The following is a 27,616-nucleotide window of genomic DNA, read 5'->3' on the forward strand; positions in this document are numbered from 1 at the left end:
CCCTTCAATTTATTTAGGGATCAAAGAGTTCCACATGCAGATATTGACTATGAAGTGAGTGTGGTCTTCCAGGAAAAAAAGCAGCCACGTAGAGCATCTAAGTTCTGTATGCACGTACACTACAAAGTGAGCATAATAAAAAATAGAAACATAGTTACTTTTATCTTCAACAATATTAATATATCATAAAAATATTTCCATAAATGTAAACACATACATAGTTCTTAGTAAGATGAACAGCAATCCGTTTTCCATGGTGTTTGTGAAACCTCCATGCCTGCAATACAAAAAAAAACTGGAGACTTTCAAAGGGATACAGTTCTGCCAGCATGACTAAATTCATCTTATTCCTTTTTTTGCTCTTCGCCTTTCGATTCTCTTAGCACTTCTTGCCATTTTTTCTCCATTTCTTCTCTGCAGTTCAGGAAGGCATCTTCCAAACGCCTCATGGAATTGGTCAGGTCAGGGTTGGTACGCATTACTACCATGTCATATGCCATCCAGGTTGCCTGCACTATAAACACGAGAGATATTACCAAGCCAGGAATTTTGGCTAAAAACACAGTGGGTGATTGAATAAAAAAATAAAATGCATTATTATCAGATCAGATTTTATGTTAGAGGAAGCCTGACATACATTAGAAGAAGCTACCTACAATAATGCTCAAAATTAATAAATATAATAAATTTGATATTATTTCTTTATAAGTGTCTCAAAATACTTCAGTATGGAAGTATGTGGATGTATACAGTGTAAAGTATGAAAGGGTGATGGAGAATTTTACCTGAAGTTTACAACAGAGTGAGTAATTAAAAAGAAAGGCTCAACAGGCTTTTTTAAAACAAATGAACTGAACCAAAGAATTCTCTCCAGATCAGTACTGCTCAGGAAGAAGAAAGCAGTGAGGAAGAGGAGGACTAAGAAGGCCACAGAATGGGGGGGGATGAAAAACTATTAAGAACAACATAACTAATGAGATCAATTCAGGAAAAAAAAATATCTGATAAAGCAGAGGAAATTATTTTTGTATTTATTTTATATTTTTCCTTCTGTTCTATCATAAACAGACTGTAGTTTTCGCAGCAACATTTGTAAACTGCCACTAATTGCAAATTGTTTAATTATCCATTTCCATCTATTCATGTTAGTTGCATATAGCTTCTGATAGAACTGCTGCAGAAAATAAAGAAGAATATGCAATCCCCTCCATAGGTATGGGACTAAGATTAAATTTGCAAAGGAGTCTTCCGTTAGACTAATAACTAATTAAATATCATGCACTAACTTCAGTCACTGCACATTCCACCATTTTTCAAAATTAAATTTCATTTTATGTTTTTATCTGTTTCAATTGTAAATTACATGCCTTAATATTATTTCTGTTTTCAGCCACCGCTCTGAACCAAGCACGTTCTACTAACCTTTAATTTGATTGCTTGCACTCCTTCTCTCAATCAACGGCATTAGCTGATAGTGATTTTTCCCACTTACATTTCTACCACATGGGAAAGTTCATAGCAATACATATAAATAGTACATCTTCAATGTCTTCACTCTAGTAAACAAATGCATATTGTTCTTAGCAAAGACCTTTACCTGTCAGTTTTTCTATTTCCTCCAGAAGCTTTTCTAGGTCCCTGTTCAGATCCTCCACCATCTTTAGCATATTGTCATAGTTCCTCTCTTGAGGTTCTTGTCTGGCCATCTACAAGGAAAGCAGGTGTTTTATAATTTATTTTACTTTAAGGTGAGTTGATTTTCCCTGTTGAGGGAAAGTAATATTGTAATAACATTTATTAATAAAAATATATACAATTCTCAATGTAGATATGAATTCATTAAGAATCTGACCTGAAAGTTACAGGTTAACAACAGTCTGTGGCATACTACTTTTAATCCATTTTGAAATTATTTGCAGTGATTCAGAGAGAATTAAGCTCAATATGCTGCATTTGTGCCAAGTAATGATTTTAGTATCTGTATCAAAGAGATCATTAGACAATTTGATCTATTATTCTGCTACAGCTGTCTTAAAGCCTCTCTCTCAGATATTCTGACACGGGCCAATTCCTCATTTCCAAAGTAAGCTGTAAAATCCCCATTTATATCCATTATTTCACACACACACACACATTAGCACCAGAAAACTGCACATACTGAATTCTGTAACCATATACACAGCTAAACTGCAGGAGTAACCTCAGTTTAAATGTGTGGGAAGCAAAAACAGATGGGCCCGACCTCATCAGCGAGTCTCAGAACCTTGACATTATCCAAAAATGAGACATACAGCCTTGCTTTTATTTCCCTTTCTGGAAACAAGGGATGGGATGACACTATGGAGGGGAAAGAGCTTCGCTGAGGTAATTACATCACGCAGTAGGCAAAGTTTTTGTTCGTTTTATTTTAAATACAGGTAATTGTTCAAATGCTATCAGAGGGCATCCATTTCCAGGTTTTTATTGTAGATCTACGTGGCAGAAATGCAATGAGTTACAGTGGATTAAAAGCACTTAAAGCACTTCAAATGAATGTCAAGCCTCGTCAGGGTGCTTCGTGTTCAGAGATCTCACCACACGCTTAGTCTTACTAAGTAACTGCGTGCCGACAAAGCCAGGATGCCGTGGGTCTTAAGAAAGTGGCCGCAGTCCCAATTTCATCAAGACCGCCACCCACCACAGTGGCTGCAGGGTTCCTGGTGCCAGCGCCGCTGCGAGGCCGGCCGAAGACCCTTCAGGCAACCGCACTCCGCCGCGATGCCCGGACAGAAGGCGGAGAGCCGGCTCTGGTGATCCCTGCGCCTTTACCGCCCCATCCCGAGACCAAAGTGCCCGTGAGGAGCCGCCTTCGCTCGCCCGTGAGGAGCGTTCACGCTGCGGCCCGCTCCGTCCTGCCAGCCCGTACCGCCTCTCCCTCGACCCGGCCGCAACCGACACGCCCGCCGCCCCGCCGACGCCTAACCGATCCCATGGGCTCCTCCCCAACCCTCCGAGCTCGCGTATACAGCGCGGTTCCCTCCTCCTGAGTGTAGAGATAGAGGCGGGCGGGAACGGGACACGAGAAAATGCTGTTGTGCCCTTCCCTGTCCGCTCGTGCCTGCTCTGCCCTCGAACGCACCACCTCGGTTAATCTTCTGTTTCACGACGAGAAACACTTCGACAGGCACTTAGGCGGCCGTGGGAAAGGAAGGGGAAGGACACGGGGCTGGAAGTGGCGGTGCAGCCGGCCAGGTGTGTCCCTGCGCCGCGACAGGAGGGTGCTTGCCGTTTCTAGCAGTGTCGTGTCCGCCCGGCCTTCCTTCCAGCGCGGTCGCAGCCGTCCCTGGGCAGCGGCAGAGCGGGCACCTCAGCGGGCCCCCGCCGCGGTGCTCCTTGGCCATGGCCTCCGGTGCAGGCCTGGCCCGCTGCCTGCTGCGTGGTGCCTCGTCCCCGGCCTGCCACAAAACATAAGTACTCCAGGAGGCCAGAGAGCAGGAGGTAATCCCCCCTTACCTGTCTGCGGTTCCCCAGTTCCCACAGCCCTACGCGACACACCCCGATGCTGGCGTCCTTCAGCCACCCCACCGCTCCGGGCCGGGGATCCCGAGCTGTTGCCGTGAGAGATCTGAAAATAAGTGCCAAGTGATGCCTCAAGCACAAACTCTCTAAGTTGGGTGCATCTGCTTTCTGCCTTACAGAGGTACACCTGCCCGTCTTCATGATCTTTGTCTTTACAAACAATTATTGGACAAGGTGTTTGCAGGGCTAGGCATAGGAGGGAAAGAAATGTTTCTCAGGCATCATAACAAGACACAAAGTTTGTCCAATTTGTTGATAATAGCATTAAGTGGTATATAGGAGACTGAGGGTCACGTCCCTTTGAATGGCTCACACCCCTGATCGTGTCCCATTCTCTGTTCGTATCCAAGCTTTCCTATCTGTTTCTACTCGTAGCCAAACCGTAAACCACTCTTGTTTTTAAATAATTGAATATATTAGTATTTTAATTATGTGTGACACTTTCCCTCATCTCTTGTTACCGCCGCTCATTTTACTGCCAGCTGTGCACAGTAAGTAGCTAGTCTGAATACTGCACTCCCTCCTTATACAAAAAATAAATGTAATAAGTTGCATGAAAGCTCTGGAATTTACCACAAAGTACTGTGTTGCTAAAATTTTGCAGGGTGTTGAAAGTAGGCAAAATCTTTGAAGGCATATGAAAGAAAAGATAATGCTTGGCTAAATGAGTTCTTGTATCATGGGTTGCTGGAGGCAATGGAAAGCCTTGTGAGAAATACCATTTTATGTTGTTTTGAGCTTTAGTTTCCCTAAGCAGTCCCACCGCCAGCTGTGTGAAGCACAGTGCTCACTAATGGACCCCTTGTTTGAAGTGGCACCGTTATTTTGATGTTTTCTGGCACCCCAATTTCTGAACATTCTGCCACTAAGCAGTCTTCCAAATGCATGTATACATGTATCCTATGTATATGTGTGTCTTTGTATGTTGTTAGGAAACTCATACTTGCTCTGGTGTTGTTGCTATTTAATATTGCTCCCTTACTCTGAAAATCTGGGCAGCAAATATTCTGTGTTCATACAGTAATTAGTTTATGCATGTAATTCCAATAGCTTAGTTATAGCTACCTTGCCAGTGCATTGTACTATATAGACTAAAATCCATTTGCAGTGACATTGGCAGACAGCAAAATGTTCCATTTCAACATGTCTGATTTATTTGTCATTCTTATTGACTGTTTTTTTAGGATGCGGTGGTGTGTTAAAAGATGAATTACAGGTCAAAAATGCATTATTAAATGGAATAGTTCTTGAACATATTTTTATGTAACAGCGTTACATAAAACTTCGGCGACACGTACTTTCTAGTTCTAGTAAGGTCTCTGTGGGTAACCTTTCTAGGGGAGAGATGGCCCCTCTACTTCTTTTTGTGTGAGGTGGTGCCTTTTATTCAATACTTACACTGGGTGCTTAAGTTAAATATGTTCAACAGCTTCTAAGTTTTGCCAGCAGGAGCTGTTGTGTTCTCACTTGGCAACGCGAACAATGTGAAAATGCAGTGGCAAAACCCAGGAACTTAAGAGGGAAGTTTGTATGTTTAACAGGAAGAACAAAACGGAAAGAGAAAAGGTCAAATTAACAGAAGAATATGCATACATAGTAATGTGCTCAGGAACCTAGTTCCTAAGGTCAGTAACATCTGGAAAGTACACAGAGCTAATGGAAATGCAAGTGATATGTGCTGCGCCTGCTTTCCAGTCTATCAGTTCACCTGTTGCCCTTGGAGTCCTGGGAAGAACTCCATGGGATAACTGTGGATAAGTACTGGTTTTGGGATGCCAAAGAGCGGATTCTTTCAGAAGAAACTTGCTTTCTGGACAGTTACTTGGAGTTTGCTGATTTTTGTGACTTTTCAGCCACAAGATTAGCTCTGTGGTTTTAACAGGCTCTTCATGTAGGAAAAAGACTGAACGGTTTGTGGCTGCAGTTGCCATCAGTCCCCAAAGTGCATTGTAGAGATTACTGAGAAGTTGTGTGCGGTTTGTATGGTTGCTTCGTGTGCTGTAGATGTCTCAGAGATAAAGAGGACATTTTTGTTAACAGAACTGCCACTCTACCAATTTCAGTGCACCTAATCATACTTGCATAAGGAAAAACAGAGAGAAGAACACGAACATTTAAACAGGCAGTGTTCTCCTTGCGTACGTGCACTGATAGAATAAATAACTTGTAGCAGAAGTTTGCTTTTAACAGGATGAAACGTGACAGTAAATGTCTGCTGTCCCTTAACCGAACAGGAGGAAGGGTTTACGGACCAGTGAGGAAGACCAGTCTGAGACCTGAACTCTGAACTATTGAAATATCTTCTCCGACCAGTCTGACTGGGAGCACAGCAGAAAGATTAACTAGGGAAACAAAAAGCGGTGGGGATTGCTACTCTTGCATATGCATGCCTTGAATATTAACCCCTTGCATATCCCGCTTTTTTTTTTTCCTGCAGATGGGGTCTTTAGAAAACTGAGGAAGAAGGAGTGAAAGGAGGAGGACTATCAGTTATTGTATTTTGGAACCCTAATCCCTAAATAGGAATCACGTTCCTCTGAAGAGGTTCCCGCAGCTGCCCTTACAAAAGGAGCCTGTGGAAAGCAATAAATAAATAACAATATAAATAAATAAATTCAATAAATAACACATATAAAAGAGGAAATGTCATTTTAAATGTAGCCACTTAATAAACAGGAATGGGTTATAGGACAGAACCTGTGCATCTTCATGGAAAAAAATAACACTGAGATTCAATGCAGGTTAGCACCAGAATAAGAGGATGACAGAAACCAGAGCCTGAGCCTGAAATTTGCAGCTGTAGTAATCTGTGTAACTTAAGTAAATGCTCAGTCTAGAACATGGGTGTCCATCTTCCTGACTTGCTTGGGCTGCACTGTGTGAAGAGGAGAGTATATAAAATATATAAAGTAGCTAATGTATTTCAATACTTACTTTGTGTTTTTTGATATTATTTATTAAAGCATTAAAAAAGGAGAGCAACAGAAACACAAAACTAGTGGGATATTTGACCTTGGTGTTGTGAAAATAAAGCATCCATTTCTGATTGAATCAAAGTGGTTGCAATACTTTGTGAGCTCTCAAGGTGCTCATCAGAGAGGTTTTATCTCATTGTGCCCTTCCTGTGCTTCCGCCTTGAAAACAGCTGCTCACAAAGGCATGTACTGCCAAAAAGAAATTGCTGACAAAAATAAGGCCTTACTGTGAAGTGAGGGATATTTTTCTCTGCTAAGTTAGATCTTGTAAAATCTGGAGAGGAGACGGGATGAATTCTTTGAGTTGAATACCTGATTCCAAGTCTATACATTCCATTTGAAAAGTTGCAGGTCATGCACGTATGTTGACTGAAAGAGGAGTCACAAAGATACCAAAATTCAGATAATTTTTTTTTGCAATTTTGGAAGTTATTTTCAAGTTTCTTTAACAAAACGCAAAGCATGGCTGCTTATTTTTCACTGTTCACGGGGCCGCATTTAGCCAGTGCATTGAAATGCATGAAGTTATTTGCCACAGCCTGAGCTTGCCATAATTCAGGTTTCATTTTGAACCCTGTTAGGGGTTATAAACCTACCTATTTGAAACATAGCACGGGTAGGTTTATTTTCACCTTGAAGCTGCATGTTTAACTCATTTGAAGGAGTGCTCAAATCCATCAAAAATGCTAAACCTGTGAGCCATTTTTAATCTCCAAGTTCTGGTACAAATTTTCCTTCTGATTCCAGAAATGATTTGATTTCATTTTGCAAATCTTGAAGTCTTTTTAGCATTTTGCCCCAACTCAGCTACCTTCCTTCAGAAAAGCAAAAGACCTCCCCATAATCAGCATCCGTGCTTTGAAGGGACTCCTGGAACTGCTAATGATTCAATCCCTTGGCCATCATGAAATTCACAGCTTTGGTGATGATTTTCATGACTTTATTGATTTTTAAAGCTTTGCATGTAAATTTTCTTGATGAACGACGCAGCAGTATGTCATGAAACATGAGTTGCTGACAGCAATTGCATCACCTTCTAATAACTTTTGTAAGTCCCCCTTTTCTAGTAGTTGTCACCGGGGCATCATCAGTATCTGCACCAGATATGTTGACAAAGGTTAAAGAAAACTGCTTGAATGCAGCTTGAATGCAATTTTTACTGCTTCATACAAATCAAGAGATTGAATTGTGTCTTTTAACAGCACCAAAGAAATAATGTCTTCAGTGGCATTATATTTGTTATCAGTACCTCTCTTGAACATGGCAAGCTGGGCCATATCTGTAGCAACAGTACTTTCATGTGTCACCAAAGCATGGGTGCACACCCAGGGCCCGGCCAGACCACTTGGTGGGGAATAGCCACCACCATGAAGGCAGGGGGCAGGGAGTGGGCTGTATAGTGAGCTGTACTGGGCCACATGCAGGATGAGGACCACAGGTTGGATTTGCGCAGCCTAGGGGATTTCTCTTCTGGTTTTTCAGAGGACAAAGCTCCATATCACTGAGCTATTCATTTATACTGTTCTGCTCACTTCTGCCAACCTACTTAGAGATCAGGCAATGAAGAGATAACAGTCCCAGTAGTCACCATTTTGCACACTTGGACAGTAAATACCGGATGGAAGAATAATACCAGGGAGAAGCTTGAGATGTTCTGCTCTACGGATATATTGATATGTGGTCATTCTTGCAGATGAATTATCTATTGTGTTTCAGTATGTAACTCTACCTCTGCCTCTACCTCAACTAAAATCTTCCCTAAATGAAGTAATGCACACAGCACCAAAGTATTAATATGAATAGGTCAGGTTTGCTCAAGGAGTTGGTAGGGATCCTGTCGTCTTCATGTTCTCAAAGCTATCGGCGGCGTACTATTGACTGTGAAGTGAACTTTGTCCCTCAGCGTTCGGTCTCGTGTTGTTTCCTCTTGTAATACAACCGCTTTCCACTCGTGTGATATAGGTAAGCAAATAATCTTGTAGAGGCTTGTTTAACCGGGAGTCAGGAATCTGAAACATGAGATTTTTCAGTGATAGGCAAAGGCAGTCTTTGAGTTGATGTGGTGAGCCTGCAATCAAGCAGCTGGGACTCAAATACACTGGTTGGCTGGAAGAAAGTCCCCAGGGCAGAAATGCTGAGGAAATGAAATGCAGTGAGGAGTACACCGCACGTATGATTCAGGATTGAGAGCGTTAGCAGAGCTGAACAGTGTCCTCGGGGGCATATTAACAGGACAGCATCACAGGGCAAGTTCAGGAATATTGACAGGTCTTGTTAGGGTGCTCAGGACATATTTGAAGAGGTTTTGTAAGTGTACATCAATGACAGGGCTGTGTTGGGAGCTCCAGGCTGCACTACTGGGAGGACAGGGAAAGAGAAGTGGTGACGGCAGAGCTGAAAAATGAAAGCAGAAGGCAATGGACAGCCTGAGCAGGAGGGATACAAGGGATGAGGCTGAATGTAAGAAAAGCTTGCATTGCTGCTGTCTGTTCTGTCATGTTTTTTATTCATCTCTTCTCCTTTGCTCATTTGCATGTTCTCTATCGTGCTGTGTTCCGGCTAGAAAGTTTTTTCAGCATCTGGGTATTTTAGGGATTTTATACCCATTTTCTGTTATACCCTTTTTATTTATTTTTTTTCCCCACCTAGATGTGAAACATTAAGATGAAAAGCATGGTTTCCATTTGTTATGTTAGCCTATCCCTCTTGGTCTGTTGTTTATCTGCCTTTCAAATTACACTCCAGGTCCCCACCCAAGGAGTCTTTGCCTTGCTCAGCTCTCATCAGCCAGCCAGTGCATGCCAGCCAGATAGACCTGTTTCATGGGTTTGTGCCTACCTGTCAACTCGTGTGTTAGACTTACGATCTTTCTGGGGAGAAAACTGAAAGGAACTTGAGGAGTAAAAAACTGAAGCTGGGCAGGTCTGGGGCAGGGAAATCAGTGAGAAGGAATGTAGTCGTAAGAATTACAGCAGCACGAGGTAACCATCTGTATTGAGTGGCCTCAGACAAACCAGGAAGCAGCAGCATGTAAGCTTCAGGAAAAGAGTACCGCAGGGCAAGAGAAGTGGTGTAATGCAGGTAAGTGAGAGAAAACACTGCTGGAAGATTAGCTAATGAATGTTTAAATACCTGAAAAGACTTTTATTAACATTAATGTGCCCTAAACTAGGATATAACTGAGCCATAGGGTACATATGCCTCTGTATGTATATGTATCTGCATCTGTACTTACTGACTGCATACAACTTACCGATATAGTAATACATTTCTATGATCGTAATGGTATTGAGGTTGGGGGAAAAAGAAAAAGAAAGAAATTGAGATCTCCCAATTTGCAGGTTTGTTTAGTGAAATAGCCCCCAGACACGTTTTGAACAGGGAGAAAGTAACAAAGGAAAGAAGTTCAATTTAAAATTAACCTCAGTTCACCAGTGATGCAATGCCTGTCTATGTAAGTAAGTACGTTCAGTGCTTGATGAAGTTGTATGTGCCGGGGTATCGATTCAGAATTAATTAGCATTTCATTTCCTTCACTGTTACTTGATTGTAAGGATGGTAAATAATCCGTCTAGCTTTTTCTGTGTGTTTATGTGTTTTCATCTCTGTGTGTATGCACATGCTATTGATTAAAGTATAAGCAAAATCTCTGTTAAATGCACCAAGGATCATCTAAAAGTTAGGAACTTGTGAAGTTGTGTACACAGCCTCAGCTAAGTTTTAATATGGCTGTGCAACTGTAAAAGCAGATACAAATTGTGTTTCATAAGCTATTATACAGCAACATAATATACTGTATTTTTACCAGCAGTGTTTTTTTACAGCAGGAGCTACATATAGATGTGGTCCTTTGAAAAACCCTTTACATGTTCTCTGTCCTGTCACAGCTTTTGCTGTCACAGTGTTACAGAGTATCAGTATCAGATTTATAACTGTATCAGGTTTATACTAGGGCTTTATACAGGTTCAGTGCTTGCAAATACTGCCAAAATCAGAGTTCAGTCAATCAAAAAGGTATAGCATGGGTGGCACTTCTAAAAGTAGCCTGTGATTTTGGAATACACATAAGAAAGGCAAAGGCAAGAGTATGCTTGAGAGTCTGGCATCTAGACTTTTCATATTCCTTCTCCTTAAGGGCTTCAGGTCAGTGTATGTGTCTTTTTTATTTGTTTGTTTTTGTTTTTGTAATTCAAACTTTTATTTTGCAGATTATCTGTGAGAAATAATATATATATATATATATTTGCCTCATTAAAGGGGGAATGTGATCAATGTGATCAAGGTGTATGTTAATACTTCAGAAAATATACCAGGTCTTGTCTGCATCAGAAAAAAAAAAATATTTTTTATTTAAATCACCATTCAGTTTCTGTGCTATTTCAAAGTTCTGTAGTCAGAATTTTCTCAGGCTGCACAAATAAATTCGGTGGGTTTTTTTTGTTTGGTTGGTTTTTGTGTGTGTGAAGTTATCTAAGTTTAAACAAAGCTTAGCGCCTTGAAATTTTGCATATCTCCATTGATGTGGTGCCGGTTTGAACCAACCTTTCTATAGAAGCACAGCAGTGCAGAGTGCTCTTCACTCACGTTTCTCAATGCAGTAGTGGCAGCTGACTTGGCTTGCTGTTAATTCTCCCTTGTAAAGAAGCCAGGTTTGCTCTAAGTAATTGAACAGCTCGGATTGTGGCATGGATTGGATTATTTGCTGTTTTCCCATGTTTAGCTCTTCAAACTTTGTCATCCTGATTTTCTTTCCCTCCTTAATATGTTTCATTAGCAGCTAGCCTAGGTTTGATGTTATGATACTGCTTCTAATTTTGGATCAAGTGAAAATATTGAGTCAATACATGATTTTTTTAAAACACTGTCTATCTTCTTATAGAACATTATGGCTTCCAGCTGTCACACAAGGGAGTTGAAGTACCAAATCTTTATAGTTGAGGAATTATCAAAGCAAAAACAGCAAGCTGCAGAATATTAGTTCAGGACAGTGGTGAGGCATTCCTAGTATGTTAAGAATTGATCTGACCAGTTAGAATTTCCCACTCTAAACAGCTGGGGTTGCTGCTCTAAACAGCTAAACAGCTCAGAGGTGCCCTAAGGTGAACAATGAGATGGCTCAGTGGGCCAGGGAAAACTTGCAAAGTTGCCACAACCTGCCAGGCTACTGGAGAAATTGTCACTAAAGTCTTCTGAAAGCAGAAGGGACAAGACATGCAGTCTAACAGGTGCAAAGCCATAGACATGTGTCCTGGCATCAAGTTGTTAGATGTGAGACCTATCAGTTGGCTTTTTATTTGTTTTGGATGCTACTGCTAAGTAAAATTGTCAGTGTTACAGGGAAGAAATGTGTTTCACCATCTGCTTTTCCATAGTGATTTTCTTCTGCCGCTCTCACATTCAATGTCCACAACTGCCGTGTTATCTGAAGACCAAACACTGTGGTTTTCCCTGTTTCTGCTGCTGGATGTGTGCTCCAGCCACTTCCTCAAGCCTGTGCTGGCACTTGTTAAATTGCTTGGTGACAAATGATAGGAAACTACTGTGGTAAATGTTATTTGTACTGGCATAGAGGCTTGATTCTGTTTACCATGTGATCAGATGCACTGCTGAGAGCAAAAAGGAAAGATACCCTTGCCTGGTTTGGTAGTGGTGAACCCTTAATTCACTTTGGCTTCAGTCACAAAACCTTATTTGTATTAATTACTGGGACACTGAATGAGTTTATACAGGCCCCACAACTGACATCTTTTACCTACTTATTCCTGAGCTGGTGTTGTTCACTATGTTTTATTTAAATTACCAGAGTGGCAGAACAGCTTGATGAACAAACATAGCTGAAAACAAAACACCATCTTTTTCACCAGCGCTCATCATGTTGTCAGATGTTCACAGTGGAAAAGTAAGCAGCCAATATGAGCCAGATATGGGAGCTAACTCACTTGGCACTATCAGCAAAGGAATAGCTGTGGAACTGCTCCATACACAGTTTACTCAGTAGCCTCCTAGTATCGGTTTGCAAACAGCACTGACTGCAGGATAGCCACTGCTGAGGTTTTGCTATGTATCCCTTACAGCGCAAGAGCAGTTGCTTCTGCTATTTCTAGCTATGACACTCTTGAATATATTTAGCTTGGACATGGAGCTTTGGATTCAGGTATTGGTCAAAGAAAGGCTTGACTACCATTGTTGTTACAGTGCATATGGAACCGTGTTGGACCTCAACACCGTTAACAATAAATTGAGCATTGCCTTGTAAGTCACTGCATCTTTTCCACAGCAAAAACTCTCACATCCCACTGGATTTGTTTAATGAAAAACCTGTTCTTGGATGCCGAGTCCTGAGTTCCCCTCCCCCCAGTTCTGGGAAACAAGTAGACACCTTTTCAAAACTCTTCTGCAAAGAACTTTACACCCTCTGCTGTGAAGCTCTTCATAAAGAACAAACTTCTGGTGTTTTCTTGTGTTGAGAAACATTGATCTAGGAAAGCTACGTAGCATTCTGGTCAATGTATGAAGGGGAAGATATCTTTCAGGAGTCTGCTCCAGATCAGTGTTAATAGGCAGAACCCCCTGGGAAAGGAGAGATTTCAAACAAGTTGTCTTCTTCCAGAAGCTACAGTGAACCCAGTTGCTTCTACACCTCCTCCCACCTCTCTAGTTATCAGAGTCCAATCCCAACCAGCTAGTCCTTTGCCTTCAACTTCAGTGCAAAACACATCGTGTTGGAACTTCTCTCATTCTTTTGCAGAGTTCTCCCAAATGTAGGGCCTTTTCTAAGCTGTCTGGAACCACCTTACAGAAAACACAACTCAGCAACAATTTGTGTAATGATCAACCTGTTAGAAGGAACAGTTACAGGTGCCAAAAATCCCATCCATCAGGAGGTTTTCAGAGCCTGAAACCACACAGGAACACATCGCTGTTACCTTGATCTTTGGCATTCTGAAAGCAGAGTGGCCTAATACCATGCTTTTTACCTACCAAATTTTATTTTTATGGTTTTCTTTAATCACATTGATGTGCTGCACAACAGAGGATCTGGTGAAAAAAAAAAGTGCATGGTTAAAAAAAGAAAAGGAAATTCCAGGATTTGAGTAAACAAAAAAAAAAAAAGAAAAGAAAGAAAGTTTTAACTGAAGGAGAAGGAAATCAGAATAAGTTGAGATGGGCTCAGGCAAGGAAAGCTGTGTCTTAAAGCAAATATATCTTTGGAAGTAAACAAGAGAAATGAATATCCAAGAATTCCAAGAAGATGTTTACTTGTAATTACACAAATTGCCCAGTGCAAATTCTAAATTGAAGTAATACAAGATATGCTCTCCAGGTTGAGACAGCATAGAGATGCACTTCCAGTAAGATCTAAAATTTTGAACCTCAAGATATTTTTCTTTCTGTTATCCTTACTTTATTATATATAATAATATAAAATCCGTGGATAACTTAAAGATATAATGGAGAAAAAAATACGTAGGGTGAGAACTACACCTTTCTGAGTTAGCAAAACAGTCCCCAAGAATGCTAACTCAGGATGACAGTTCAGGAACTGCAATGTTGTTGATGTTTGACCAGCAAGCTACAGAAAGAATGAAATATGAGAATTACTTTGTTCTTCAACTGGAAAGCAGCCCTGAAACACTTTTCATAAATACCTACTTAAATGTAGCTTTCTTTTCCTACTTCTGAAAGTAGGAAAGAGAGTTTTGGAAAAGGATAGAATGTACATGGACTTTTCGCATTAGTAACACCAGTGTGGCTCTAAACCATGAATGTCAAACCTTTTGTTATGCTCAGACCACACTGAGTGAAGAGGAGCTGTCTTGGACCGCATGTAGGTAGGTCACTCTGAAAGCAGACATTTTTGGCACTGGATGCGCAAGTGATAAGCTCTGCCTATCATGCATACCTTGAATGTAAGATCTCCAGCTTATATATACATTACTTGTGTTACATAGGCAAAGGCTTTCCTGGGTAACACATATATATTCACTACTTCCCAAAAAATCATTAACACAGGGTTCCACCTCCTTGCACATGCTCAGTCTTTTTGTGGTAGTGGTCCAGGGGTCTCTGGAGGAAGTCAGTACTCTTCCTCACTGTTTTCACCGATTAAGCCTGGTCTCCATTCATGTTCAGTTAGCTCCTTGCTTTGATTGCACAATACCTGCTTTCACAAAGCAGAACACTTATTTGCTTAGTACAAAGACACAGACTCTTCCCACTACTTAAACAATCTACAGGGCTATCCGTCAGCAAGCATTAACAAACTTAACAATATGGCTACAACTTTTATCAGAAGCATGAGCAAATTTTTAATTGCAACTCTATACATTCCATTTGAAAATTCATAAGCAATGTATTTATGTTGACTGAAAAAAAAAAAAAAAAATCACATAAAGAATGGATGATTTTTTTTTCCCAATCCTGAAACCTGTTCTCAAATTTCTGTATCAAAATGGAAACCACGGCTGCACGTTTTTTTGCTGTTCATAGGACTGTGTTGTCAGTGTATCAAATGCATACAATTATTTGCCATAATTTAAGTTAGCGCTGCACTGCGTACTTCCCATGCCCTGCTTTCAGCCCAGATAGGGTTAGTAGCCCACCAGTGTTTGGTTGGTGCTGAGTCACAGTTGCACACCCAGAATGGGCTGGGCACTCTGGCAGGCTGCGTGGCCCAGCACAGCTCACAGTGCAACCTGCCCTCTGCCCCATGCCATCATGGCACCAGGCAGCATAGCGAGCTGCACCAGACTGCATGTGTCCTAAGGGCCACGGGTAGGATATGCCTGACTTTGATTGTACAGTGTCATTGCTGTCTGTGTAGTCCTGAAGTTTATTTTCCTGTGATGCCATCATGTCCCTTCATACCTGTTTTTTATAAATCTGTGTGCATGTGTCTGAGAATGAAAAAAGTTAGGAATGTTCCTCTTAGGGTGGTGCATGTGTTGCTATGTGTGCACATGTTATAGCCAAGGTAGTTTAACTTAGTCTGCTCGCTTTCAGAGTGTACCTGAAAAACTTGGTTTTATTAGCATTGATTTAACTCACTGTGTAGCTATGCTGCAAAAACTAACTTTTTAAGAATCAAAAGGAAAAAATATCCTTTCTGCAATATCTTAAAAAACAAATATAGTGAGTTTTCTTCTATTACCTCTCTCCTACAATTGATAAAGAGTAAGTTCTCCTCTTAATTTTCAGCATGAGATCAAACTCGCTAGTGTTTTATCTATCATCAACTTCTATAGAACCATGTTAGTATTAATAAGCATGCCATGTTACCATTTGCATTTGTCCTTGAGTTAATTGCCTTGAACCCATAGCTGGGGGGGGAGGTAGGGGTGGGGGAGGAAGTATTTATGAGAAATAAGTCAAAAAATTGTAGATGATTGTTTGGGAGGATGCTGAGTCTTAAACCTTCGGTATAGTTCATAAGAAACAGTGGTTTAATTATGTCTTGCCTTTCTATCAGTCATCACCATTCACTACATTGATTCTCACAATCTAGAAAGAGTAGTCTAGGTTCTCTGCTGATGCAAACACCCTTGCAGCCCAGAAAGCCAAGCGTATCCCGGGCTGAATCAAAAGATGTGTGACCAGCAGGTCAAGGGTGGTGATCTTCCACCTCTGCTCTGTGCTGGTGAGAGCTCACCTGGAGTACTGTGTTGAGATGTGGAGTCATCAGTACAGGAGGGGCACAGACCTGTAGGAGCACATCCAGAGAAGGACCACAAAAACGATACGTGGAATGCCTCTCTTAGAAGGGCAGGCTGAGAGAGCTGGGGCTGTTCATCCTGGAGAAGACAAGGCTGCAAGGTGACCTGATAGCAGCCTCTCAGCATCTAAAGAAGAGCTACAGGAAAGAAGGGGACAGACTCTTTAGCTTGGTCTGTGGTGATAGAACAAGGGGAAAATGGTTTTAAGCTCAAGGAGGGTTGATTTAAGTTAGACATAAGGAAAAAAAAAAACTTTTACATTGAGTGTGGCAAGGCACTGGAACAGGTTATCTAAGTGTTGTGGTTGATGTCCCATCCCTAGACACTTTCAAGGCAAGGCTGGATAAGGCCCTGGGTAACCTGATCCTGCTATGGTGTCACTGTTCATTGCAGGGAAGTTGGACTAGAGGGCCCTCAGAGGTCCCTTCCCACTCTAATGATTTTATGGGAGAAGGGGAAGGAAACAAAAACAAAAACAGCACCTCAGAGCCTATTCTTACCTTATAACTTCAGTCCTCAGTAAAAATATTATATGTAGTGTAGCAGTGTGGCATCTTTTAAGACTTTTATACGTTCTCCAGAGAATAAATAAAAGAGCTTATACTGAAAAACAAATTTCCACAATGGTAACCTTCCCCTGTAGCACAAAACAACCAAACTTCTACCTCAAGGATATGTCTTGCAGGGTCTACAGCTGGCCTGCAATCCTGGCACAGCACAAAGTCAACATCATGTACTTGTGAGTCTAGCCCTGCCTGAGTGAGGCTGTACTTGTGACAAATTATATATATATATATATATATATATATATATATATATATATATATATGACTTGTTGTATTGCCATAATGTGATGGAAAGCACAGCAACAATAGTGGAGCAGAACAATCACAGGCTTCAGCAAATAAGAACAACCTGAATACAGCAAAATACAGCAGCCATAAACACAGAAACAAAGGAAGAAAAACTGCTTACCTGTAGAAGACATCTGGTAGGCAGAGATCTACAGCAAGACTCCCTTGCTTCCACTGCCAACCCTCGAATGAGATCTAGGAAGGAGTGGATCCTGGCCCCACCCCTTCTGGTCACTCAGGTGCATTGCATGCACCTGAGCTCTCTTGGATTGGCCCTGCCTTCCTGCAAGGTACTCAATTGCTACACCTGTGTAGTACTGTAGAGAAGCTTTATCTTAAGTTCTCATTGGTCATGCAGTCTATGGTTCATGGGATTTGATAGTGGATATTCCATATCATTCTCTAAACCTTGAAGTCCCTTGTGGGGCTTCTTCACACTACCTCTGAACCTAAGGGGTAGAAATATCCATATTCTGCTCATTAATTGTTTAATAAATCATCCTTCCTTCTGATAAATTTTATTAATATTCTTCATATCAGTGCAGAAGACAGAGGTTGAAGATCTGCTTGCTTGTAATTGAACATGGCAGGAGATGTGAAAAGATTCACACGCATGCTACTGGAATGCAACAGCAACGACAAGCTGTGTGGTAAGATTCACCTATTTCTTTAGGCAGTATTTCTCCACATACTGAGTAGGAAGGCCAACTTTGCTGAAAAGGGAGCAAGGTCTTTCGCCTTCTCCACCTACATCCCATGCCACAAAAGAGGATTTGACAGCAGAAAGTCCTGCGAAGATCCCAGCCTCTACAGCCATCCTAGAATATTTCTACTTTGAATTACACATAAAAATGAGGTTAAGACCTTATAACATAGTCAGTAAAGATTCTCTTCTGTTTTCCTAAGGACCAATTTTGTGAGATTTTGATTCTGTCACTTTATGTCATCTTTGAAACTGAAGTGGTGCCTTGTCCCATGCAAAAATATCACTACCTCCAAATCTGGGGACGTAAGAGCGTCTGTTACCTGCAACTCCTTATTAATGGCAGTGTCTTTTGGTCAAACTCCAAAGCAGGTGATCATGCCCTGTTTTCTTTAAATTGCTCCCTATATTTTTAGCTGAAGAAGCTGAACCTGTAATTTCACTGTTGTGTAGATCTGTGGTGGCACAGCAATGGCCAACTCTTCCCAAAGCCTTCCTATCCCTCTGCCAGGGCCAGTTACGTTTCAGTGGTGGGTGATACACTCATCACTAAAGTTCCTTGTCTTTGTAATAAAGCATCTAAATAAGTACAGGAGTCCTAGTGACTTTATGAGGTTTAAAACTTTCAGTACCTTTGAGAAGCAAGGTTTGAGAAACAGGCTTGCAGCACTAGAAAGTGTTCAGTTGCTATTCTAAGAAGCAGCAGATGGATGAACACACACACACTGTCAGAGTTGAAACAGTTGCACCTTAAACAGTTTATTACTGCTGTGCTTTATAGAATTGGCACGCACTAGGCAATGCTGCACACAGTCCTCAGAGTGGTGCTCCTTTAATTCCTGTTTTCTTTATCTGCTTATAGTTGTGCGTGAATATCAGACTGAAGTGATTGTTGTCCCAGCTCTCCTTGTGGGTTTTTTTGTCATTCTGCTAACTGTGATCCTTTGGCTGCATTGCCGAGGCTTGCGAACAAGAACAAAGCGAGAGGAGTCATCATCATCTGGACAACAAGGTAAACATCACCATTTTCAAACTGAGGAAAGAGTATTGATTTCAGTGGCCCTAAGTCAACAGCTTGAGCTGTTAGGCAGTAGGGTTTCTGAAAATCCTGGGTGGTATTGATCCATCTAGAGAATGTAAGGAAAACTGGAGAACTTTCATTTGTCCAACTTCTGTTAGCAGTAGTAGATTCTGTAGTGCTGAGAGATCTGAGAAAACCTAAACCAGCATACTGTGTAGGTGGATTAACAAGTGATACCATCACTTGAGAATTGCCAAGTATGTTTATGCGAGAGCCTTCATGGATGCTCCTGCAAGCAGCAGGGATAATAACAAATGAAAGTTTGTATATAATGATTTTGCATATATATCACACCTAGTTATCCCATTTATTTATTTTCATTTATGAAATTTCACCTTAAGCTGGTGTGTCCTACTTCCTATGTGGACAACAGAAAACAGAACAGGAGGAAGGGGAAAGGGTTGTCATTACTGCAGGCGCATGCTGCTATGTTGAAATGAAACTCTGGTTCTGAACTGATTTTCTTTCTATACAGGAAAAAAGCCTATATTAAGGGAAGTAATTGAAAACCACGATAAGGCATAGATGGGAGCACCTTCTGTGTGTGTCTTTCATAACTGACGGTATCAGAAATAGTGTTGCCAGTAGGAGCAGGGAAGTGATCATTCCTCTGTACTCAGCACTGATGAGGCCACAGCTCAAGTATTGTGTTCAGTCTTGAGCCCCTCACTACAAGAAAGACATTGAGGCCCTGCAGCACGTGCAGAGAAGGGCAGCGAAGCTCATGAGGGGTCTGGAGCACAAGTCTTATGAGGAACGACTGAGGAAACAGGGATTAGTCAGGAGAAGAAGATGCTCAGGGGAGACCTTATTGCTCTCTACAGCTACCTGAAAGGAGGCTGTGGTGAGGTGAGGGTCAGCCTCTTCTCCTACGTAACTAGTGATAGGACTAGAGGGACTGGCCTCAAGTTGTGCCAGAGAAGATTCAAGTTGGACGTTAGGAAAAACTTCTTCTCCAAAAGAGTGGTAAGGTGCTGAAATGTGTTGCCCAGGGAGGTGATAGAGTCACTGACCCTGGAGGTGTTCAAGAAACATTTAAATGTTGTACTGAGGGGCATGGTTTAGTGGGAGATACTGGTGATAGGTGGACAGCTGGACTTGATCTTGGAGGTTTTTTCCAACCTTGGTGATTCTATAATTCTAGCTGGTAATAAAAGAAAATGGCTGTTTCTTCGGCACAAGAATCAAATACAAATGTGTCTTATCTAGAAAGAAAGTTTGCATAGTTAAATGTAGTAGAGATCTCCAAAGTCATTCTTCCTCTTTGTCAATTAGAGAGTGAGATAAAGTCCTTCACCTCTTCCAGGTCTGGGATAAGTAAGATGCAATAGCATTTCTTTCCTTCATCCTGATTTCCAAAAATAGTGTGGAGCAGAAATCAAAGAAAATAGAATAATTGGCATTGCCACTTACTACAAGAGTTCATCTGTCTGTTTTTGTGTTTCACGTGTATTTGGTTCTGTCAGCAAGCAACAAGAACCAGCAGGAATCCAGTTCACAAGAGAACCGCTGTATACAGCTGAGTGAGATACCTACAGAGATCTTGCTAAGTTCTGAATCCTTGACTCTGAAAGAACTGCAGATACCAAGAGAGAAACTCTCACTAGGCAGTCTGCAGATAGTAAAACATGGCCGCAATTGGAGCATCTACAGAGCAAAATTGGAAACTGAGAACTCGGGGAAGACTAAGAGTGTCATATTGAAAGCCTTACAAGGTAAAGCACATGACGGAGAATCCAGTTTGGTACAGATCTGTGTGTCAAAGGCATGAAGTTGGGCAGAATTTTGTAATCATAATTGGGCAAGATTGAGCTGTGTTCAGTAACATACTAATATGTTAGCTAGTCCACTGAAGTGGCATTGTAGTAGTATCAAAGACTGCTGTCATTTCAAGCTAATTGCCCTGTTCTTTGCTGCTTCTATGTGGTGGTGGACTGGGGGTTTCTTTGATTCTTTCAGACCTGGTTAGTCTCCAGGAAGTAAAGGATTTCCTGGGAAGGATTAAATTCCATCAAAATCTTGGCTATCATGAGAACCTGGTTGAATTGGTTGGATGCTGTGTAGATCGATTCCCACTTTATATGATAATGGAAGATGTATCTCTTGGTGACCTGCTAAAGTTTCTGTGGACATGTCGTAAGGTGAGTCAAAAAAAAGTGATGGTAGCATATCTTCTTAAAATTGCTCATTTACGTATCTGTGTGTAAGTCATAGAAGATTCTTTTCATCTCTTCATGCATCCATCTCTATCAGTCTAAACCATTTCCATCCCCACAGAAGTTCTATGAAGTTCTGAACTGGAATAGAACCAGTGCATTTCTGAATAGGTGTTTTATAGTTTCGAGAAGCTGACATTTTGTAAGAAGTCTGACTTTGCGGGCCACTGGAATTCTTTGAAGGTTTAAGCAGGCACTGGGAGAGGTGATACACTGATGCAAACTTTTTTTCCCAAAAGTTTTAAATGAAAGTTCTACTCTGAAAGCTTTTAGAGCAGCAGAGTAGTTATGAAGATGGGGAGAAGGTCTTTGAATGATAACTAAATGATTAAAAAACAACTAATGGAATACAGGTGAGAAAGGTCAGTACTTGCACTGGAGAGAGGTCACCCATGAAGCTCTGCTAGGTAATGTACTAGGACCTGGTGCTTTTCAATGTGTGTGTCAATAGCCTAGCAAAAGAGTTGCAAGTGAGGTGATCATGATGGTGATGAGAATAGCAAGGGCTTGAGCATTTGCAGAAGAATCCTTCAAAATTGAGTAACTAACCAATAACCAATAAAAAGAAACAGATAAAATTCAGCATAGCTAAAAATAAAATGATACACATGTACAAAAGCAACCTTGACTTAACATACATAATGATGTCCTTGTATCAGTCTATTGCTGATGAGATGTGAAATCATGGGACTGATTCTATGAACACATATACTCTCATGAAGAAGTTAACTCAAGCAAAAAAAAAAAAAAATCCAAATATTTGAAAATAGTAAGAAAGGCATAGAAACAAAGCACTGTTATGTCTCTATATAAATCTGTCTTTCTTCCACGTCTGAAGTTCTAAATACAGAGAGATTGCTCTCTGTCTTGTTCAGCAGAAAGACAAAGTGGTAACAAATAAGGCTAGCAAGTGCCGTGGTCAAAGCAAACAAGTGGAGGTAGTTCTTCATGAAATGGGGATTTGACTCATGGAATTTCTTTTCACTGAGTGCTATCGATACTGACGCTTCTTACAGGTTCAAGACAAGACTGAATAAATTCATGGAAGGTAACTATGAAGGTTACTGAACATGTTGAGATTCTAACCATTTTGGGAATTCTTTAGACTGAAAATAACCGGGGGCAGAAGACTGCTTAGGAAAAGCAACATATGCCTATTTTGTTTTCTCCCTCTCGCTTGGGTAGCCAGCCAGGGTCACTGTTAGAGGCAAGAGAGTAAGAGATGGATTGATAGTCTCATCCCAGATATTCATTTGTGTGTTAAAGATGTGCTTTTCTAATTTGTTACAGTTATTTCACTCATGTGTATGAATTATCATTCTCCACTGTCATTCTGCTCATTTTTGTCCAAGCTATTAAATTATTTTCCATTATTCGATTCACGCACCAGTCTCAGCTGTCCTTATCTTACCCAACATCTATCATACTATCTATCATGAGCATCACCCATTCATATGCCCTTATCTTTCAGTCAGTTTATGACTAATCTGTGAATTTAGCCAGGGAAAGCATATCATTACATAATACTCATTTTATGAGATTAAAAGGAGACACATTCCCCAGGACCTTACAGCTGTTATCCAAGGTCTACTCTTTTGTCTCTAGGATGTAATGACAATGGATAATTTCCCCTACGACCTCACTGAAAGGCAAGTATATGAAATTGGACAACAAGTTGCAGCAGCTCTGGTAAGTCTGCTCAGATTTGCTCAGTTTTTGCTTCTTGTTTGATTGCAACATAAGCCCACATGATTGCCTAGATTTTCTTAACATAGGCCGTGAGGATGCCGTTTGTTAAAACCAAGCCAAATATGCTTGTATCAGTTTGGTGGGCCTACACCTCTGTTCTGCACTGTGGAGGATGGGTGCAAACTCATTAAAAATTTCTGCCAATTAGAATTGCTTTTAAAATGATCATAGTATCTTCCTTTTCCAAACTTTTAGGCTTACCTTGAGCAGAAGAAGTTGTTCCATGGTGACATCGCTGCCAGGAATGTCCTACTTCATCACAACTTCACTGCCAAGCTCTGTGGTTTTGGGCTGGCCTATGAAGCTCATACATATGGTGCCAGCTCAGTCACAGAGATGGTGCCAGTAAAGTGGCAGGCTCCAGAGCGGCTTCTAAAGAACCCCCCTAGCATCAAGGCAGACATGTATGATTTTATTTTTGAACTAGAATTTCATCTGTCTGTCAGACCTGTCTCTTTCACTTCTTTATGTGTAATTATTTCATGTCCTGAAGTTCACAGCAAGGCTTACATGTTCTGAGCACGGTGCTTAACTTTACATCTCATACCTTCTCATTTCTGCAGAACGTAACTAATCATTTGTATGTGTTTAAGCTATCTAGCTTGCTGAAACAGAAACTTAATATTGCTTTGTTTTCTTTTCTTACAGATGGTCTTTTGGAATTCTACTGTATGAAATGATTACATTAGGTAAGAAGATGTAATAAAAAAACATTTAAATATAGAAGTTAGCAACAAATTAACAAGATCAAAAATCTGAAATGTAAGAATGTAAAATTGAGGCTAATTTAAATAATAAGTGACTTGATTTTTTTCTGACATGCAAAGTCATGACAGATTGTTTTTAGGTTTTCTATCAGCGTGAATTGAAAGAACAAGAGAATAGATTTTATTAGGCAGAGATGGCATTCTTATACTGAAGCTTCTGTCTGTGACCTTTACCTCATAGCTTTTCTGCTATTTTTCCTTTCACCTTCCAGGTGATCCACCGTATCCTGAGGTACAACCTTCTGACATCTTACCATACCTGCAGAGACGAAACGTTATGAAACAGCCCTCAAACTGCCAGCAAGCCATGTAAGCCACTTGCTTTATGTACAATTAAAAGAGAGACTTGCAGAGATAAATGGAAGTGCAGCATAGACTGCTTAGAAAATTTCTAAGTCTAGACTGTACAAAACTGTATCTTCTAAGTTGAGAATGAGTTGTTCTCATGCCTGCCACATCTTACTGGATTCTCCTGCATGAAACCTCGACTGCCACTCTATTACCTGCTTTGAAAATTGTTCTTGTTTCTGCTTTCTCTTCTGCCCTTAAATTTTGTTGCTCCACTGCTTCTCTGCAAGGTACAGGACTATTCTAGAGTAATCATTCTCCTGTAAGTGCTGAATTATCTCTGAAATTAACTAAGCAACCACAGGGAAGGTATGAGGTATTGTGTTTCTTTTTGTGAAGACTTTAAAAATTGTTATATTTTTAATATTCAGAGGCTTTTTCATTGGTAGGATACCCAGTTGCTGTTTCAAAAGGAAATATCAAATATAATCTTTTCCCCTTTTCCCATACTCAGAGATGACATCCTGTCAAACAGCTGAATGTCTGCCTTTTTCCCCACACATTATTATGTAGTTACAGGTTTTGCTGAAAGAACTTTCTATGAAGCAGAAAAAGAGGAGGTCTCTAGATGTTTTACATATAAGATAAAATTTTTGTTGGTATTTTTTATTCCCATTTTCATTCCCAGCTCCTCTCTACTTCTTCATCTTACAGGTACAGCATCATGAAGTCCTGTTGGCAGTGGAATGCAACTGACAGGCCTTCTCCATCAGACCTGATCCAGAGCCTACAAACAGCTATGAAGACCAGCAATGACCAGAGAGTACTGCAGGTTCCTGAGCTAGTGGTGCCTGAACTCTATGCTGATGTCACTGGTGTTGCAATGGACAGTCTACTGAGTGATTATACTGTACTTTGAAGGACTCTTTCTCAGATTAGTAAAGGAGATGTCTCTGTATTGCCCTTTCAAGGCACTTGGCAAACTCAGAATGAGATGTTTATGTATATATTTCAGATCTGTCCTCCACACTTGAAATAATGAACTGGTAGTAGCAGTACTTCTAAATCACCCTGATGATACCATTTTGATAGTGGTCATTCTGAAGCAAAATGGATTTAGGAAGCTGTAGAAAACATAATGAGAAATTTGAGTTTTAGGTTTTTTGAAATCTCTGTCCATTTTTCTTCCCCATGAAACTACATCACTTGAATATTCAGAAGAGGAGGTGTCCTGAGGAATACGCTCTTGGGCACAATCTTACTGGAAAAAGTGGACAGAATAGGTAACAGAAATGGATGGTTTCCTGTCCTGTCAACAGTTTACAGGCTGGTTCAGCCCAGTTCCCTGACTAGTGGGGTGAGGGGACCCACAGACCCCCGCCCTGGGAAAGGGAAAGGGGGAAAGGGTAGGGAGATGGGCCTAAAAACAAAACCGCAACAATGATCTGAGGATAAACAAATTTACTAAAAAAGATATCAAAATGCAAGATAACACGATGTAATACAATATAATACAATATAATTGGAATTGAAGATAATAAATTAAATAAAAAGAGAGAGTGTCCAAAAACCGAAGGCCTTACTCTAAGTAAGATAAGGCGATACAGCACCCGCAACAGAGACGAGTCAGAAGATCAAAAAGGGAGGTCTCGTGATCGGCAAACAGTTTTTATTTTTCCCTCTGAGCAGAAAACAGTAATAGAACAGTGAACGGCCCTCTGGGAGATGTAGTTTTGCTTCTCTTCTGGGACAAGTACCCAGAACTGGAGCATTAACTCTTTAACTCCCAGTGGACTACATGATGTTATGATGTTACGATGTGGAATACTGATAACAAAAAATCATAAAACCATGACATTATCCATTACTTACACATTCACTAAAGACCTATGTGATTAACTTGCATTATTGCCTGTTAAGTGCTGAATAAACGTCTGGGATCTCACCAGAGCTTTGCACGAAAGAATAGGCACTGTATATTTTAAACAAAATAAAACGCTTACATATCTGTGACTACTGAAATTTTTGAGTTGAAGTGATACATCTCTACAGAGTGTGCCTTTTCTGTGGTAGTGATGAGATCTAGTGCATACTTGTCACAAATGGAAACTATGCTTCAGTCGTAAGGGAGAAGCAGAAGTATCTTTATTGAAATAATATAGTGATTTGGCAAAGCTTAATCATAAATAAGACAGCGACTTAGATGGCAGAGTACAGTGACAGAGATGTCAAAGTACACTTAATTCTTTACTGCATAAAGGGTAGGGTTAAACACGCTCATCCAGAAGACTTTCTTGTTAAGTCACAAGGTTCAGAGTGCAACCCTTTGCTTTCTTAACACCTTGAACAACGGAGGTGAAGAGCCTGGGTGCGGCTGAATCTATTACTAGACCCAAACTTGGTCAAAGGTTTATGTCTAAGAGCTTATATATGCACAATCAATCCGAGATATAATCTTAACAAAGCTAACAAAGTTCAAACTATTAATCACTTACTGAGGTTCTGTATCAGCAAGGAGTCTCTTGGCATCAGGGTGTAAGGGATCTTTACAGGAGGTGTAAACTCAAGAGCTGTCCCTACTCAAAGGGAGATTATATCATGTAGCTAGCTGCCATGCAGGAGGGTTCAAGGCTTTCTTGAGCTGCTCACTATTTGTGGGATAAGATGGTTGACTCGTAGTTGTATTTTTTGACACATGCTCAGCTGGCCCTCGGCTGTTGAACTAAGTGTCCACCATCAGTACTTTCAGCACCCAGTTTGAGACAGATTTGTGTTTATTATCTGTCTTAGCAAGATTTTGAGTGTAACTTGTATTGTGCTCATTGTCTGCCTGAGCAAGGCCCTGGGTGGAACAGTCAGACCAAAGGAGGAAGTTGTGGGAGGGCACACTATTACAATACACCAAGATAAAAGGAATATGATCCCATCCTTATCACAGGGAAAAGTTCTTACTGACCTAAAATTCTTAGGGATGGTTCTTAATCAATCATTCCTTTGAGCAGAACAGGTCATTTGTACTGCTTTTTTGAGTTGCAATTTGTTGGGTTAATAAATATATATTTTCTTTTAAGGGAGGATGATATCTGGTTATAATTGTAACAACTATTGTGAAAACAGTGTGGAAATAGTAGGAGTACACCAAAGAAGAAAGGCTGAATTACAATAAAACAACATATAATCAGAATAAACATGCACAGTGATGTTGTGTGGTTGTGTGGGAGTAGACTGTAGACTATATTTATCTCTGCGATGACAACTTTGGTATAAAACTTCTGTACTGAGGATATGGGTATTTGATATTACCTTCTTAGCTACCATATGACAGGTGTGACAGCTCGTAGCATTTTGTGAATATTGTGATGAAAACACAGCTGATGTCTAAAGGAAACAAGTCAACCAGCCTACTGAAAGAAAATGTCTATTGTGCTTATCTTAGTATGAAGAAGAGTTGCATGAAATATACTAGCTGCAAATGGCATTAACCTTGAGCATTAATCACAGAAATTAAAACTCACAGCATTTCAAATGGAAAACGAGGAGTTAACCATTCATGTAGGTAAATGTTATCAGTATACTTAGAGATAAATAACTTTGCAGTTATGGTCTACAAAAGAAATCCTCTACTATGGAGAGGGCGTTCTAGTTTTGTGGATGAACCACCTAGGACCTACCTCTATACAGAAATGAAATAAATATCTTGCCTCTGTGTGTA

The 27,616-nt window shown here is 40.6% G+C and overlaps 2 protein-coding genes across 23 annotated transcripts; one reads left to right on the forward strand and one right to left on the reverse strand.

Moving 5' to 3' along the window:
• Positions 1-3,615, reverse strand: SYCE3 (synaptonemal complex central element protein 3). Of its 4 annotated transcripts, none has more exons than NM_001278131.4 (3): positions 3,493-3,615; positions 1,598-1,706; positions 1-514 (listed from the first exon to the last, which is right to left on the reverse strand). In NM_001278131.4, the coding sequence occupies exons 2-3, from the start codon at positions 1,704-1,706 to the stop codon at positions 345-347; spliced, it is 279 nt and encodes a 92-aa protein (NP_001265060.1). In that variant the 5' UTR covers positions 3,493-3,615; the 3' UTR covers positions 1-344. The 4 variants fall into 4 exon arrangements, with proteins under 4 accessions (NP_001265060.1, NP_001265059.1, NP_001265058.1 ...); NM_001278130.4 differs by lacking the exon at positions 3,493-3,615 and adding an exon at positions 2,678-2,927; NM_001278129.4 differs by lacking the exon at positions 3,493-3,615 and adding an exon at positions 2,592-2,927.
• On the forward strand, positions 3,180-27,616 carry STYK1 (serine/threonine/tyrosine kinase 1). 19 transcript variants are annotated; one of them, XM_040651516.2, is made up of 12 exons: positions 8,585-8,993; positions 9,279-9,614; positions 9,875-9,987; positions 17,641-17,750; positions 18,666-18,815; positions 20,351-20,599; positions 20,844-21,025; positions 22,706-22,789; positions 23,045-23,253; positions 23,498-23,538; positions 23,829-23,925; positions 24,619-27,616. In XM_040651516.2, the coding sequence occupies exons 4-12, from the start codon at positions 17,684-17,686 to the stop codon at positions 24,821-24,823; spliced, it is 1,284 nt and encodes a 427-aa protein (XP_040507450.1). In that variant the 5' UTR covers positions 8,585-8,993; positions 9,279-9,614; positions 9,875-9,987; positions 17,641-17,683; the 3' UTR covers positions 24,824-27,616. The 19 variants fall into 19 exon arrangements, with proteins under 19 accessions (XP_046800860.1, XP_004938203.3, XP_004938204.3 ...); XM_046944904.1 differs by lacking the exons at positions 8,585-8,993; positions 9,279-9,614; positions 9,875-9,987 and adding exons at positions 3,180-3,231; positions 3,511-3,679; XM_046944918.1 differs by lacking the exons at positions 8,585-8,993; positions 9,279-9,614 and adding an exon at positions 8,435-8,495.

Source organism: Gallus gallus, chromosome 1 (genome assembly GCF_016699485.2).
Source record: "Gallus gallus isolate bGalGal1 chromosome 1, bGalGal1.mat.broiler.GRCg7b, whole genome shotgun sequence".
Taxonomy (NCBI): Eukaryota; Metazoa; Chordata; class Aves; order Galliformes; family Phasianidae; genus Gallus; species Gallus gallus.

Bases quoted from the DNA above. Each gene is read 5' to 3' on its own strand.
- SYCE3 (NM_001278131.4), bottom strand. From the start codon at position 1,706: ATGGCCAGACAAGAACCTCAAGAGAGGAACTATGACAATATGCTAAAG. The intron at 515-1,597 runs GTAAAGGTCTTT...TCGTGTTTATAG, and splicing joins GGAAATAGAAAAACTGACAG to TGCAGGCAACCTGGATGGCA.
- STYK1 (XM_004938146.5), top strand. From the start codon at position 17,684: ATGGCAGGAGATGTGAAAAGATTCACACGCATGCTACTGGAATGCAAC. The intron at 20,600-20,843 runs GTAAAGCACATG...TGATTCTTTCAG, and splicing joins CATATTGAAAGCCTTACAAG to ACCTGGTTAGTCTCCAGGAA. The intron at 23,926-24,618 runs GTAAGCCACTTG...TTCATCTTACAG, and splicing joins TCAAACTGCCAGCAAGCCAT to GTACAGCATCATGAAGTCCT.